Source organism: Jaculus jaculus, chromosome 3 (genome assembly GCF_020740685.1).
Source record: "Jaculus jaculus isolate mJacJac1 chromosome 3, mJacJac1.mat.Y.cur, whole genome shotgun sequence".
Taxonomy (NCBI): Eukaryota; Metazoa; Chordata; class Mammalia; order Rodentia; family Dipodidae; genus Jaculus; species Jaculus jaculus.
In genome coordinates this window covers 64,939,553-64,957,270 of record NC_059104.1, presented here as the reverse complement: position 1 = coordinate 64,957,270, position 17,718 = coordinate 64,939,553, and the positions used below count along the sequence as shown (strand labels likewise).

The window sequence follows — 17,718 nt, the reverse complement described above, 5'->3', positions numbered from 1 at the left end:
AGTGGTACATCTATCATGGTGGAAACCAACTACCCTCTAATTGGACTGGAGGCCCACTCCATGGGAGGGAATACATCCCTGATACTGAAAACTTACAATAGGGGTCGTCTTGAGCCCTAGGGGTGTAACATCTGCTGCTGTCTGACTAAATGTATATACTATGCTTATCAAACCGCCCAGTAAGCACTTCTCTTAATGTTCATACCCATATATTAATGCTATTCTCACTTTTGGTAGAGAATCTTCTCTTTTCAGATGGCAGTGACCTTGGGACAACTCAGAAGGTATCATGGTGCTGGAAAGAAGTGACTGCAGTGCTCAGTACTGCAATATCTCTATTACACCTTCCAAGGCTCTGGGTCTAATGTGGAAGAGGAAGCAGAAAGAATGTTAGAGCCAAAGGAATGGTAGGACTCCTTACAACATGCTCCTCCAGACACAAAATGGCCTGGATATCCATGACCTCACAGTGCCTGATACTACCTACACAAGACCATCATAAGAGGAGGAAAAGATCATGACATCAAAATAAAAGAGAGACTGATTGAGAAGGGGAGGGGATATGATGAAGAATGGAGTTTCAAAGGGGAAAGTGGAGGTAAGGAGAGCATTACCATGGTATCTTTTTTTATAAACATGCAATTTGTTAATAAAAATTTGAAAAATGAAAAAAATGGACCACAGAACTAACTAGAGTTCTCAAACAAATACAGATGTCATATTATCATCTAAAAAAAATGTTCTATATCCTTAGCCATCAGAGAAATGCAGATTAAAACTACTTTGATATTCTATCTCACTACAGCCAGAATGTCTATCATCATGAAAATAAATGAAATAAATGCTTGTGATGCTACAGAAAAAGAAGCAGCCCTCTACACTGTTGGGGGGAATGTGGTCTAGTACAGCCACTGAGGAAATCAGCATGGAGGTTCTTGTGACAGCTAAAAATAGATTTACCATCTGATCCAGCTATACCACTCCTAGACATATATCCTAAGAACTCATCATATTGCCTTAGAAATACTTACAAATCCAAGTTTATTGCCACTCTATTTACAATAGCTAGGAAATGGAACTAGCCTAGATGTCTCTCAATAGATGAACGGATAATGAAGATGTGGTACATTTATATAATGAAGTTCTATTCAGAAGTAAAGAGAAATGAAATTTTCAGGAAAATGGGTGGACCTGGAAAGGATTATACTTAGTGAGTGTGGCTCCTACCTACAAATGTTTGGACTTGTATGTGAGTTGGAATAAAGCCCGGTAGCAGAGGCCAGGACTTAAGAGAGTAATATTATATATATGTAAGTAGAAAAACAGATTATTTGGGGTGGAAAGACCTAAGTGAGGTCAAGGGAAGAGATTGAATAAAGGAAGGGTAGGGAGAAAGCTAATCAAAATCTAAGAGGGTATGAATAAGAAACCTACTTTTTTGTGGACAATGGCACATCCAGAAGCCATAGATTGTTACTAGAAAATTTTCAATATCAGGGCTGGGATATCTTTCAGTGGAATGTTGGACAGGGAGGTCTCTGATGCCCCCAAGACATTACAGGCCATTGCCGAGGCTCTTGGTTTCCCACCAAGAACAGATGGTAAGATCCTATTGCTGAAGATTCCACATGTTTAAGGCTGCAAGGTCATTGAGAAATCTAGCTAAAGCTAAGCCAAAAACCTCCTCCATGTTGACCAGCTGACAGAAAGCTGGAAAACACTATACTGAATGCAGCTCCATGGGAGAGAGAGAAGTTATCAGTGGAGATAAACTACAGACTGGGCTGGAGGCCTGCTCTATGGGAAGGAAGACATGTCTGATACTGAAAACCTATGACAGGGGAAGTCATGAGCCCTAGAAGCATAATGCCTGCTGGTGTCTGGCTAAATGTCTATATTATGCTCACCAAACTGCCCAGTAAACACTCTGTTAATGCTCATACCCATATATTAATGCTACTCTCACTTTTCACTACAGAAGTTTTTCTTTTCAGATGGTGGTAACCTCTGGGATGACTCAAAAGGCACCATAGTGCTGGGAAGGAGTAACAGAGGAATGCTCAGCCCTGAAACATCTCTATCACACCTTACAAGGCTCGGGGTCTATTGTAGAAGAGGTGGTGGGAAGAATGTAAGAGCACAAAGGAAAGATAGGACTCCTTACAATGCAATCTTCCAGACAAAAAAAATGGCCTGGATATTCATGACCTCTCAGTGCCTGGCACTACCTACCCAAGACCAGTATAATAGTAGGAAAAGATGATGACATCAAAATAAAAGAGAGACTGATTGAGAGTGGGAGAGATATAATGGAGATATGATATAAAGTGGAGTTGTGAAGGAGAAAGTGTGTGTGGAGGGGAATTATCATGTTTTATTGTCTATAATTATGGAAGCTGTCAATAATAAAAAAAAAAAATAAAGTAAAAACCTGGGCCAGCATCTGTGATTCCAATGTGTCTAAGACAATGGGAAGCAGAGGCATGAGAAGCAGAATATTGCAGGCCAGCTAGTCTGATGTTTGTTAGCAGTCTGGCCAATGTTCACAGCAGCAAGTGACCCTAACTCAAAGGTAGAGCATACTTAGAAGCTGTCTTTTGACCTCCACATGCATACCATGGCACATATGCACGCCCTCCCCCCACGAAGTGATGCTAAACTTCACACTCTTCAATCTACCTCCCACAACCAATTCATCACCAAAAGCTGTCAAAATTGCCTATTATCTCTACAAGTTGTGTCTTTTTCACTTCCTACTAGTTCAAAGTTTCTTCTTTTCTAGACTAGACTCTTAGTCTGCAGCTAAACTTTTCCACTGTACTTTAACTAGGACTCCCCTACACAGGTTTAGATAGAGGTAACAGGGGCTAGAGAGATTGCTTAGTGGTTAAGGCACATGCCCACAAAGCTTAAGGACTCAGGTTTGATTCACCATGTCCCACATAAGCCAGATAAACAAGGTAGCACATTCATCTGGAGTTTGTTTGCAGTGGATGGAAGCCCGGGTGTACACATTCTCTCTCTCTCCCTCCCCCCCTTCTCTCTCTCAAGTAAGTAAATAAAAATACAATAAAATAAATAGATGTAGCAGTACTGCAGGCAGGAAAAGGCAGGATGAAGAGCAGACTACTTGAAGATCAGAAAAACAAATCTTATCTTTGCTCCTTTTCTCCTATTGATAAAGTTATTCACATTCTCCAAGGTCCAATCCAAATACCTGTACTCTGGGAGACTTTCCTAGTTCTTCCAACAAAGGACACGCTCTTTTCCCTGTCTGTCCTTTACTCCACTCAAGGACTTTCTGTGGCCATTGCTCCTACACATACAGGCTGCTCCAGTGGGCAGAAGTTCTGTTCTAGCATGGGCCAAAAAAATGTGTGGAACAGATGAATGAAGACTTCTGTCTAGATTTGGCAGTTATAAAGAAGACAACTTACTTTGGATTAAAAACAGAGATGCCAATGACAGAGAAAAAAAGAAATTAATCCATATAGCTGCCAGTAGGGGCGGAGGAGATGGTTCACTGGATAAAGCACTTGCCACACAAATATAAAGACTAGCATTTGGATCTCCAGCACACATGTAAATTCTGGGTGGATGTGGCTGTTCACCTGTAATTCAAGGGCTCAGGAGGCAGACAAAAGGGATCCCCTAGGCAAGCTGCCTACCTAGACTAGCCAAGTCAGCCAGTTCTGCATCCAACAGAGAAACTACTGCCTCAGTCAGTAAGGTGGAGAGGTGCTCAACCTCAGCCTCTGGCCTCCATGCACATGTGCACACACGCCCTCACATGTGAACATGCACCCATACACATAAACACACATACACATGCTAAACCTAGCTGTCCATAAGTTGCAAGTAAAAATATTAAACAGAGGGCTGGAGAAATGGCTTTAGGTTAAGGGGTTAAGAGTGAGCTCCAGGGGTGTAACATATGCTGCTGTCTGGCTAAATGTATATACTATGTTCACCAAACTGCCCAGTAACCACTTCTCTTAATGTTCATACCCACATATTAATGCTACTCTCACTTTTGGTTAGAGAAGCTTCTCTTTTCAGATGGCAGAGACCTTGGGATGACTCAGAAGGCACCATGGTGCTGAGAAGAAGTGACAGAAGAGTGCTCAGCACTGAAATATCTCTATCACACCTTCCAAGGCTCAGGGTCCATTGCAGAAGAGATATTGGAAAGAATGTAAGAGTCAGAAGAAGGAGAGGACTCCTTACAATGTACTCCTCCAAACACAAAATGGCCTGGATATCCATGACCTCACAGAGCCTCACAGCACCTACATAAGACCATCATAATAGATCATAATAGGAGGAAAACATGATGACATCAAAATAAAAGACAGACTGATTGAGAGAGGAAGGGGCATGATAGAGAGTGGAGTGGCAAAGGGGAACATGGGGGAGGGAGAGGGTTGCCATGATTTATTGTCTATAGTTATGGAAGTTTTGTCAATTAAAAAAAAATTAAACACAGGGCTGGAGAGATGGCTTATCAGTTAAGGCACCTGCCTGCAAAACCAATGACCCAAGTTCAACTCCCCAGTACTCATGTAAGCCAGATGCATAAGGTGGTACATGCATTTGAATTGTGTTTGCAGTGGCTGGAGGCCCTGCTGTGCCAATCCTCTATCTGCCTCTTTCTCTCTCGCTCTCAAATAATAAAAAAATAAATAAACTGGGCATGGTGGTGCACACTTTTAATCCCAGCACTCGGGAGGCAGAGGTAGGAGGATTGCCATGAGTTGAAGACCACCCTGAGACTCCATAGTAAATGCCAGGTCAGCCTTGGCTAGAGTGAAACCCTACCTTGAAAAAAAAACAAATAATAAATAAATAAATATTAAACAGAATACCCAAGATGAGGAAGGAAATAAAGGAAAACTACAAAAGACATTTCTACAGAGATGGGGATAAAAGATGATAGAGATCCTATAAATCAGCAGTAAAGTAAGGGGCCTCATGCAGAAATGCAACATGGAAGAAGAGTTAACCCATGGCAATCCATAAAGATACAACACATGCTTCCTGGTAGAAACAAACCAACTTGGTTTATTAAAATGTTACTATTGGGCTGGAGAGATGGCTTAGCGGTTAAGAGCTTGCCTGTGAAGCCTAAGGACCCCGGTTCAAGGCTCGGTTCCCCAGGTCCCACGTTAGCCAGATGCACAAGGGAGTGCACGCATCTGGAGTTCGTTTGCAGAAGCTGGAAGCCCTGGCGTGCCCATTCTCTCTCTCTCCCTCTATCTGTCTTTCTCTCTGTGTCTATCGCTCTCAAATAAATAAATAAATAAAATTTTTTTTAAAAATGTTACTATTATGCAGAGTTTTAATTAAGGGGAAAGTATTATAAAACATACTCCATCTCTGGAGATATTAAAATATGCAAAATTCAACCATTAGGTTGAACCATGATAGGAGATCTATCAAAAATGAACAAAATTAAGCCAGGTGTGGTGGCACACGCCTTTAATCCCAGCACTCAGGAGGCAAAGGTAGGAGGATCGCCATGAGTTCAAGGCCACCCTGAGAATACATAGTGAATTCTAGATCAGCCTGAGCTAGACGTGAGACCCTACCTTGGAAAACCAAAAAATAAATAAATAAATAAAAATAAAGAACAAAATTGGGGCTGAAGAGATGCTTTAGCAGTTAAGGCATTTGCCTGAGAAACCTAAGGACCCAGGTTCAATTCCCCAGTATCCACGTAAGGCAGATGCACAAGGTGACATGTGCATCTGGAGTTGGTCTGCATCTGTTGGAGCCCCTGGAGTGCCCATCCCCTCTCTCCCTCCCTCCCTCCCTCCCTCTCTCTCTCTCTCTCTCTAATAAATAAATTAAAATTTTAAAATATTTTTTTAAATGAACAAAATTGCTGGGAATAGTGGCATACCCTTCAATCCTAGCACTCAGGAGGCAGAGGTAGGAAGATCACTGCAAGTTCAAGGCCAACCTGGGACTACAGAGTGAGTTCCAGGTCAACCTGAGTTAGAGTGGACACTACCAAAAAAAAAAAAATTATGTTACTAGAAGAAATAAAGTTATTAACACTAAAACTCTATCATACAGAATTCAAGTGATGTTTTAATTTCTTATAAATTCCCCATTTTATAGGCCTGTGCACTGCTCAATAAAGACCCTAGAAAAGTAAGTTTTTATAATAAGCAAGTACAGTTCTACATGAGGGAAACGTAAATATATTCAAAATAATGCCTGACTCATTTCTATTTCAATATAAAGAGCTCATTTCTATTCCAAATTAGAGAGCTTACTCCCTATAAAATAGCTTAGTCACCTACACTCTGGCAGGTTTATGACCTATGAAAGCAATTCTAGAGCAATGGCTCTGTAGCTTCATTGGGCAATATACACATTAGCCTCCACTGACTACTACAGTCCTGCCCTGTAGAAATGACAGACTGGGGAGCTAGCTCAGTGCTTGCCATGCAAGCGTCAGGACCTGAGTACTCACCAGAACTCATGTAAAAGCTGAATGCTGTGGCAGGTGATGGCAGTAAGCTCCTTATAAGCCAGCTAGCCTGAGTAACTTAGCAGTGAGCAAGGAAGGACCCTATTTCAAACAAGGGGGAGGCAAGGATGGACACCCAGAGTTGTTTGTCCTCTGATCTCCTCTCATGCATGATGGTTCTTCCCACAAACAGAAACCAAAAAGAAAAGGAATGAAAAGGTGGATATGCAAACATATTGAGCCTATTACATCTGTCATGGCACTCATAGCCCTTGCCCTCTATTCAGGAGACACAGGAAGCACTGTGGAGTGGCTGCTTTAATGACTAGGAACAGCAAGTAGGGAAGGATGCTAACAGTGGATAACTCTAGAGCTTTGTTTCACAGTCACCTAGGCCACTGAGAAACACTGAATGTAAAAATCCCCATTTGCTGAACTTTATCAAGCGATACACACCCACATAGAGCCAAATACATACACAGGCCTTAAAAAGAAATCTAGAAATGTTTTAAAACAGGCAATATCAATAGTAGTAAGGAGGGCTGGAGAGATGGCTTAGCGGTTAAGCGCTTGCCTGTGAAGCCTAAGGACCGTGGTTCGAGGCTCGGTTCCCCAGGTCCCACGTTAGCCAGATGCACAAGGGGGCGCACGTGTCTGGAGTTCGTTTGTAACAGCTGGAGGCCCTGACGCGCCCATTCTCTCTCTATATATATATATCTGCCTCTTTCTCTGTCTGTCGCTCTCAAATAAATAAGTAAAAGTAAACAAAAAAAATTAAAAAAAAATAGTAGTAAGGATAACACAATTAGAACATTCACTATCTAGTGAACATTGTTTAAGTATTCTAAATATATTCATATTTAATTGAAATGTAAATAATAACTATACTCATTTCACAAATAAAGCACAGCAGATACAAAGACGGTCAAGGAACAATGACATTAAAAAGAAGTAAGAAGGGCTAAAGAGATGGCTTTGTGGTTAAGGCACTTGCCTGCAAAACCAAATGACCCAGGTTCAATTCCCCAGGACTCATATAAGCCAGATGCACAAGGTGGAGCATGTATCTTGAGTTCATTTGCAGCAGCTCGAGGCCCTGGTGTGCCCATTCTCTCACTCCTTCTCTCTCTCTCTCTCTCCCTCTCCCTCTCCCCCCTCCTTCCCTCCCTCCCTCCCTCTCTCCCTCTTTCTCTCTCTCTCTCTCGCAAATAAAAATAAAATAAAATTTAAAAGAAGCAGCAAAGAAGTCTGATCTCAAGTTTGTGATTTACAAAAAAACAATCCAGTACTACAAAGCAAAACCATACTGTTCAAGCTCCAGAAGTGATGGCAGTCTTGGTCCTTTTCCACACCCCATGCCAAGACAACCATCATAAAACCACTCACTTAGGAGCACACAGGTACCAGAAACAGGAACACAAAATGTTCAAAACGGGTAAAACACTAAAGAATTGAAAAGAGGAAAACTAAAGATTACTTTTTATTGTAAATTAATTTTTGAGGACAGATTGGTTTTCAAAATCACAACTAGAGATAAATCATACTTTGGAAAAATCAACCACTTAGCTATAAAACCAACTGAAATAAGATACTGTTTTCTACAAAGGAAGTTCATGTTTTTCCACCAAAATTTTTATCAAGACACCTTCCTTTTTCCCATCTTGGTGCCACATCTCTTCCTCTTCATGAACTATCACAGAGGAAGAGAAAACCTTGGGGTCACCAAGTCTTTAAATCCCACCAACCAAAAGACTCCCTTCAGACTCTTTGTTCACACGGCACCCTGAATGAATGTCACAGAAAGGAAGTGGTTGCTGAATGGCTTACTCCTGTCCAGCATAAAGTGCCTATGTTGCAGATGTTGTCATTTACCATTCCCTCCCTGCCTGTAGCTCTACACTACACCATAGAGCACCAAAACAATGCCGGGAACCTAACCCTGCAGCTCTGACCTCAGGTCCATCAAGCTGTAACTTATCACTTTGTTACGTTCTATAACAAGGACAAAAGAAAAAAGACCAGCTTTTAGCTCATATTATGCAGCTATTGGTAATCCAAACAACCACAAAAATGTTTTGAGGATATTCCTTTTATAAAACAATGACATTCCAGAGCCGGGCGTGGTGGCACATGCCTTTAATCCCAGCACTCGGAAGGCAGAGGTAGGAGGATTGCTGTGAGTTCCAGGCCACCTTGAGACTCCATGGTGAATTCCAGGTCAGCCTGGGCTAGAGTGAGATCCTATCTCGAAAAACCAAAAATAAAAAATAAAAAAAAAAAACAATGACATTCTTATTACAGTTTGTTTTAAAACAGATGAGATAAAACAGAATCAGATTTTTTTTTTTTAAATCCTTTTAGGGGCTGGGAAGATGGCTCAGAGGTTAAAGGCACTTGTGTACAGTGCCTACCAGCCTGGGTTCAATTCCCAAGCAGCCAACACAAGCCAGATACAAAAAAGTGGTATAAGACTCTGGGCGTGTGTTTGTAGCAGTAAGAGCCTTGGTATGCTCATAAACAAACATACACATACACAATAAAAATTTAAGAAAATATTTTTCCTTTACATAACCAAAAACTTTTTGAATTAGGTATGAGAAAATTAATTCCAGTGAACTGAGATGAGCTGCTGCTTTAGTAGTGACAGTCTAAATTCACATAAGTGACAAAACCTAAAAAGTAATGAAGACAATGTGCAACAATTTTTTTTCTCTATAATTAATTCACAATCTGAAGAAAGTGCTCCTGGTCTATAGATCGCTAAAATATCTCATAGCTATCACACATAATTTCAAAACCACACTTCTTAGAAGCTAATACAATTAAAAGTTCATCTTTATCCAACATAAAAGCTTCTCAATATACCAAGTGCACGAGCTCACAAATGCAGACTAATCCATTCCCTAATAGTAAGCAGTATTTTTCAACAACATATATTTGCTCCATATAAACTGGCAAACTGGGAACATCATTCTTCAGCATCTTAGAAAGCAGACTGACACACCAAATCTCCACCTGCTCTATGCTTATATCTTAGATGCCTATATTCAAGCAAGTGCCAAAATATCATTAATTACAAGAAAATGAAGAGCAAAAAGGTTGCATGACATGAGAAACAGAGGTAGACAAAATAGGTGGCAATGACCACAAACAAAGCAAACAGGAGCACACTTTGGGACAGAAAATCTATACATGTACACTCAATAATGCCACTCTGACTTACCTGAGGAGCTCTCAGTAAACACTGTTAATGTCTGTCCTCCAACCCTCTGCAAGACAAATGGATGTTCTCTAGGAGCGCGGACTGAAGCTGATTTGCCACCAATATTGTGAATGTTTGCAAGATCCTCATTCAAGGTAAATGACACCTAACAGGCACACTAATCAGAGCTTATAAAAATATTTAGATTCAAAGTTAAGTACAGAAATTTTGACTACAAATCCAATACATATTTAAAAATATGAATCATTTGTAGTCTATTAAACATCCTTTAAAATGGCATAGAAATATTTATCCCCAGGTGTCTCTTTGATGGGGTTCATCGACCAATATGGCAAAAGGATGAAATTATTTCTCCTAAGGTCTTTAAAGTCAGCAGAATTAATTTATATGCTTAAGAGCAAGCACATAAACTAAGCATGGTGATGCACACCTTTAATGCCAGCACTTGGGTGACAGAGGTAGGAGGATCGCCATGAGTTCAAGGCCAGCCTGAAACTACATAGTGAAATACAGGTCAGTCTGGGCTAATGCAAGATCCTACATGGAACCCTCCACCCTCAAAAAAAATCTTACCTCAGTCCTTCCTTGATTCCTAAGAGAGGAGAAATATTTAAAATTATTTAGGTTTCATATTTCTTCCAAGTTGCAGTAGAAAGCTAAAGAAATGTTAGTTTGTATTTGCATACAATATTACATTTACAGAGACCAATATTTATCCTTGGTCCTCTCCTAACTATTCTTTTTTTCAATTTTATTTATTTATTTGAGAGTGACAGAGAGAGAAAGAGGCAGATAGAGAGAGAGAGAATGGGCGCGCCAGGGCCTCCAGCCACTGCAAACGAACTTCAGATGCGTGCGCCCCCTTGTGCATCTGGCTAACGTGGGTCCTGGAGGATTGAGCCTCAAACTGGGGTCCTTAGGCTTCACAGGCAAGCGCTTAACCACTAAGCCATCTCTCCAGTCCCTAACTATTCTTTTTTATTTTTTTTTTGAATGAGGATCTCTCTGTCCAGGCTGTCCTTGAACTCACAGCAATCCTCCCACCTTAGCCTTCCAAGTGCTGAAATTAAAGACATGCACCACCATGCCTGGCTTTCCCCCAACTATTCTTTTTTTTTTTTTAAGGAGTTTTTATTTTTATTTTATTTATTTATTTATTTGAGAGCGATACACAGATAGAGAAAGAGGTAGAGAGAGAGAGAATGGATGCGCCTCTCTTGGGCCCTGAAAGGCCCAGGCGTGAGGCCTAGTGGAGCTTCCTGAGTCTAGCTAAAGTTTGGCGACCTGTCTCTGGCCAGCTAGGACTCAGCAAAATGCCTAATGGCTTCTTGCCTGCCACTTCCGCGCAGGAGTTGAAATTACCATTTCAATAATTACAGTTTACTATTGGCCCTTACCTCTCCCCCCTCCCAACCCCCGTCCTAAAATCCCCTGCTTTCGTCCCCAACATGATATAGGCAACTGCTCATAGCAATAAAGAGCTCCTGTGAGTTCCTGCTTCGAAAAGACTCCTGACTCAGTGTGGTTTTTCTCCTGTGGCTAGAACAGGTTTCTAAGTCGTCATATGTACGCTCATCTTCCTCCTTAACCCCTAGGGAGGAACCAGCAGGCCTGGTCCTTCCACAGCACTACCTGCCCGCCTGAGGAGCCCAACACGCCTCCAGCCACTGCAAATGAACTCCAGATGCATGCACCACCTAGTGCATCTGGCTTAAGTGGGTCCTGGGGAATCTAGCCTTGAACTGGGGTCCTTAGGCTTCACAGGCAAGTACTTTAACTGCTAAGCCATCTCTCCAGCCCTTTTTTAAAATCTGTTTTTCCTTTAATTTTTCTATTTATTTGAAAGAGAGAACAAGGCCGCGAGAGAGAGAAAGAGAGAGAGAGAGAGAGAGAGAGAGAATAAATGGGTGTGTCAGGACATTCAGCCACTGCAAACAAACACCAGATGCATGCACCATCTTGTGCATCTGGCTTATGTAGGCCCTGGGGAATCAAACCTGGGTCCTTAGGCTTTGCAGACAAATGCCTTACCACTAATCCATCTCTCCAGTCCCTTCCCCAGCTATTTTTAAGTTATAAGGGCTTAAAATACGGCTCAGTAGTTACAGGGACTTGCTTGCAAGGCCTTCCAGCCCAGGTTCAATTCCCCTGCCACATAAAGTCAGACACAAAAAGCATCTGGCATTTAAGCAGAAAGAGATTCTGGTATGCCCATACACACATACATACACACGTGTGTGTGTAAGTTCACTAAGTTATAAAAAATGTTTAAAAAGTTACATTAATCCTGAATGTTTAGTTGTAAACATATATCACATATTATAACCTGTCCTAATATACTGACCAAATAATGATCATCTAATTCCTATTTTCTTAAGCATTTTCAGCCTTCAGCAGCCCATGAGTACATACTTAATACCAGGATCCACGTACTATTTCATTGGTTGTATCTATCTGAAGAGATTTCATTACAAGAAAATGTTAACAATCAAGATTACAAACGTGTGACTGGATTTGGCTGGAAGGAGCAACAGGGCTGGGGTAAAGCTCAGTGAAAGTACTAGGTTCAGCCCTAGGACCAACGGAAAGGAACAGTGAGAGATAATTAAAAAGGAAAATTGAGGCCACACTGTGGAAGATCTTAAATATCATAGCTTAAGGCACAGACTTTATTTATTCTTCAGGCAATCAAGATCCACAGATGCTATTTGACCAAGAAAACAGCATGGACAAAGATGCCCAACACTTACAGAAAATATCCACATGGACTAGGGGGACCCAAGGTACTAGGGTGGTTTATACTGCTTGCCAGCTTGCTGGACCTGAAATCGCCTGTGAAGGGCTGCCTAGATTAGGTGTGGTGGTTTGAATGGATGTCCTCCAGTTGATTCAGGAGTTTATTAAACCTTGTAAATTAGCCTGTGCAGGATTATCTTGATTAGGTTAAGGTGGGAAGACCCAGCTCAACTGTGTGTAGCACCATTCCATGAGCTGGAGTCCTGTACTGGATAAAAAAGACAGGGGTGGGCTAAAGAGATGCCTCAGCAATTAAGATGTTTGCTACAATGCCTAATGACCAGGGTTCCATTCCCCAGTACTCACATAAAGCCAGATTCACAAAGTGGTGTGTGCATATGGAATTCATTTGCAGTGGCTAGAGGCCCTGGCACACCCATATTTTCCCTCCCCCCTTCTTGCAAATAAATAATTAAAAATAAAGTAAAATGTAGACTCATCATAAAAGAAATATCTTAGAGGCTGGAGAGATGGCTTAGCAGTTAAGGTGCTTGGCTGTGAAGCCTAAGGGACCCATGTTTGACTCTCTGGATCACAGGTAAGCCACATGCACAAAGGTGATGTAAGCACAAGGTCGCACATTCCCACTAGGTGGCACAAGTGTCTGGAGTTCAATTTCAGTGGCTGAGGCCCTGGAGCGCCAATTCTCTCTCTCCTCCGTCCCTCCCCCCGCCCTCTCTCTTGCTCTCACTGTCTCTAAAAGGAGAGAGTCTCCAGAGCTGGCTAAGCACCAGCATCCATTACTCTCTGATTCCTGACTGTGGCCCTGCTTCAAGCTGTTTCAAGTTCCTGGCATGATGAACTGTAACCTGTAAGCTAAAACAAACCTTTTCTCCCCTGAACTGACTTGTCAGGTATTTTGTCTCAGCAATGAGAAGTTGACTGATACAATTGTGAAGACCAATTCGAAACTGCTGTTTCTCCATAACACCTGACTTAGTTCCAACATGCCTTCATTTATTCATTCATTCAATCACTCACTCGTTTTATCATTAAAAGCCATCTATATTCATTAGGCACTGAACTAGAAACAGTATAGAATGAGTGTAGGTCTTAATACTAAACAGGTTCTAATAAAATATTTAGGTCAAATCCATAAACATATTTAAATAAGACAGTTTACATCTGGTCAAAATAACAAAACATTACACTTGAGGAACTGTCAAGGAAAAGAAGACTAGAATTCCAGCCTAAGGAACAGGCCAGGTAAACATCTGAAAGTAGAAAGCATCTAGCATCTGACACCAGAACAGCAGCCTGGAGTTAAACAGTAAAGGGCTTCTCAAACACAGTAAAAAGTGTGGACTCTTAATATTGGCTTGTTTATTGCAGGATTTCTTCCTTTTACTACATTAAAATGCAATGCCAATTTTCTCTTTATTGGGAAGCTACCTAGAAAAGAAATGAAAACACTTAAGATTTCACAAAAAATATAAATTGCTAGCTTCTTTTATAAGACTGGAAGATTTGGGAGCAATTGGCCCCCAATTCATCTTGACAGCAATCCTCTAGACATGCATTTGGGTTGAGCACTGAACTGGTCACAGTCCTTCCCCCTGTCACTTCTGAACTTAGCTTCCTGGGGTCTTTGATTTAACTGCCTTTAAGACACCAGTGTAACAGATGGAGCAAAGGCAATGAGGTTAAAAGCAAACACAAAAAGCCATAGGAAGGACCGGAGAAATGGCTTAGAGGTTAAAGGCATTCGCCTGAGAAGCCAGAGGACCCAGGTTCAATTCCCCAAGATCCACATAAGCCAGATGCACCAAGTAACATGTGTCTAGAGTTCATTTACAGTGGCAGAAGGCCCTAACATGCCCATCCCCCTCTTCCTCTTTCTCTCTCAAATAAATAAAATAAATATTTTAAAAAAGAAGCCATAGAAAAAGGAATGAAGGCTTGACCAGGTGGTAGAGAAATGTGAAGAGGAGAGAAGGGTAGGTCATTAAGCTGTCAGAATTGACACAAAAGGAAATGACTGGAAGTGGGCAGCAAGAAGAAAGGATGAATTAAAGATCACATTGACATTTTCAGTCTAGATAAGTAGAAAATTACCCAGATGCAATTAAGAACACAGGCAAGGAGAATAGTTTCATTTTTATGTCCATTTAGTTATAACAGCATCTTAGCTGTAATGATGAGGGACTGATGAGCTCTGGGTGAATTAATTTTATAGGAAACAAAAGTTAGTATTTTTAAAAACTGAAAACTGACTTTAAATGGTCTACATGTGTAAAGTATGAGGTATTTAACATTGGTGTGCAAATGTATGATGTACATAGCCTTTTGCTGTTCCACTTAAAGCTATGCTATACCCTGTGAATGATGGCCTGCAGTTATCTTCAACGACGCTTCAGAAATCAGTGAAGTAAGTATCTGGTCCATCCTTCAGCAAGTGGTTTTCATAACACTATGCAGTTCTCCATTACTACTCTGTCCATTTCTCAACACCCTACAACTATTTTTTCAAGTTCCAGTTGTTCTTTTAATGTATATAAATTTTACTTGAGAGAGAATGAGCACACGAGGGCATCTAGCCACTGCAAGTGAACAGACGCATGTGCCACTTAGTGCATTCGGCTTTTCGAGGATACTGGTAAATCACACCTGGGTCCTTTAGCTGTTCTTCTTGCTTTTAGTATAATTTATTAATCATCTGTGTTCACTATTGAATACTTCTTGGATTTGACATGAGCCTGTAATGGTCTTGAGGTTCCTTACCCATATGCCAACATATGCCAACACACCAATAAACTGGGGTGTCCCCAGATTCTTGTCTCATGAATTTAAACAATTAAAACCCACACGCTAGAGGGTAAGGTGCATAGAGATTAATAGATTAATTAACAGAAGTGCAAAAAGATCCTGCCATGTGGAAGGCAGGAGGGGACAGAGAGTCCAGTTGCAAGTAGGAGTCCCCTCCCTATTGTCACCCTAGCCCAGTGGGGCTAGGGCTACAACAGCACTTACCAGAGCAGGGACCTGGGAGTTCAGATCTCAGGAGAGCTGAACAGTCAAAAAGGGACTGTGCCTACTTGGTAAGCATCTATTTATAGTTTTACTATGGTGGGCTTTACCTCAGGCTCCAGTGAATCTGAGAGAACTGACTGGTCTAGGCTCAGGAAGCTCAGGAAGCTGGCCCAGGAAGGTCAGCATACCTGAAGAGGGAGTGAGAGAAGCTGACTAGATGAAACTGGATCAGATGCTAAAGCAGGCTGTTTGACATCCCTTTTGGTTCCCTTTCCTAACTGGCTACCTAACTACTTCCCCATCAAGGGGTCACAAAGTTTTACTATTCCTGACAACCGTTAATCCTTTCCCAGTTAAGAAAACCAGTAACACCAGATGTGGTGGCACACACCTTTAATCTCAGCACTCGGAAGGCAGAGGTAGGAGAATCGCCATGAGTTCAAGGCCAGCTTGAGACTACATAGTGAATTCCAGGTCAGCCTGAGCTAGAGAGAGACCCTACCTTGAAAAACAAAACCAAACAAATAATAATAATATTAAAAAGAAAGAAAACCAATAAATAATACCAAGCTTTCAATTACACTTGATGGTTTTTGATTTCTGAACAATTCAGCTCAAAAACAATTCGCTAAGAGCAAGCCAGGCAGCTGTCTGCAGAGCCGACTGGAAATAGCAGTCACAGTCCAGCTAAGGCCAAGATGCTCTAGGACTGAGAGGACAACCTCTCAGGTGTCAGAGCTCAAGTGGACAAAGAAAGGGCATCTCCACAAAGGAGCAGCTTAGCAATAACTGTCCCAGGGTGAAGACCTCCCTATAGCAGGACAACCTGAAGCACACTGCTGGACCTCCAATAGAGTAAAGTGTGTGCGTGGGCACATGTGCATTTACTCCCAGCTCTGCTCACCAACGAAGCCAAGGAACAGCCACAGACACTTGAGGAATCCAGATATGAGCTTCAGAATACTATGTTAACCAGTACTCCTTATGAAATGGCTGACCCAGGGCTTGGACAGTGTAAAAAGAGTAGTCCAGAAAGCCTAGGGTGTTCAATCAATGATGAAGGCACATGAAAAGGTAATAAGGCTTAGTTGAGTGTGGTGGTGAGGCAGGCAAGCATAAGGGAATAGTTTAGCCACCTAGGACACTACTGGCTTAAGTGGTAAACATACGTTTCTCCTAAACCATGCCCCTACCACCTGATGGGAACCTGGGACCCTCACCTGTACCAAACTGCCGGTACAACTGCTTCACATAGTGAACTGGTTTATTCCTCCCCTTAGAGACCATTCTTCATGATCAGCACCCACTGAAATATATTCTTAGATGCAGGGGGCCATCCAATCTGGACTGGTTTTGAGTGTACCAAGACAAACTCTGTTCTTTACATTAAATTTTAGGGAGAAACCTATATTCCCTATCTTATATCGATGTGTGGGTGCACATACGATTAATGTCATATTCATCATGGTAATAAACACATACTGAAAGGCCAAATACAACCATTTTAAGTAGAAAGGCCCAGGCTTGATTTAGATAGAGAACTAGCCGGCTAATGTGCTCAACTTTTGCTTCTGTAAACTTTGCGTGCTTAATTGCCACCTTTCCCCTTAAAGTTTCTGAGGAATCTCCATTTCCAGGGCATTCCAGAAACACTCCACTGCGGATGCCTCCAGCCTCCGACCACGACCACCTGCTTAGATAAGAAACTGAGGACTCTCCACACAAGACCCTCCAGGAACACACCACTGCGGGGGCCTCTGACCTCCAACCACCTGCTTAGATAAACCTGTCAATTCAAAAGTTGTAAAGAACCACTGTTTGCTTAGCCCATCACAATGGAGATTACCTCATCTGCCTAGAGTGCCCCTAGCTCCTGCCCCCAACTTTGCCCACCGAAAACCCGAACCAATCAGAAGTATTTAAATCAACCAATCATGTATCTATCCCCTACTTCTTTGTTCAAATTCATATATGAACCCCTTCCCCCAAAAGAAAGGGGCTCTCTCCCACTCCCGCTGTGTCGGCCTGTGTGGATTGAGTCCCTGCCTACGCTTGACAATAAAGAATCCTGCTGTCACTGCATTCGAGTGTCTCGGCTTTCTCGGCTCACTGGGTGACTCCCGAGAACCCCAACTTCATTTGGGGGTCTTGGTACTTCAGTACAAGCTGGGCAGAGTGGCACCACCTTTAATCCCAGCACATGGGAGGCAAAGGTAGGAGGACTGCTGTGAGGCTCAGCTTCAGACTACAG

The 17,718-nt window shown here is 41.9% G+C and overlaps 1 protein-coding gene across 1 annotated transcript in view; it reads right to left on the bottom strand.

Moving 5' to 3' along the window:
- Gtf2f2 (general transcription factor IIF subunit 2) overlaps nt 1-17,718 on the bottom strand; it is a 248,512-nt gene that overhangs the window by 146,129 nt on the left and 84,665 nt on the right. Inside the window, 2 exon segments of the mRNA XM_045146038.1 lie at nt 9,702-9,846; nt 10,275-10,293. Of these exon segments, the coding sequence (XP_045001973.1) occupies nt 9,702-9,846; nt 10,275-10,293 (164 nt within the window).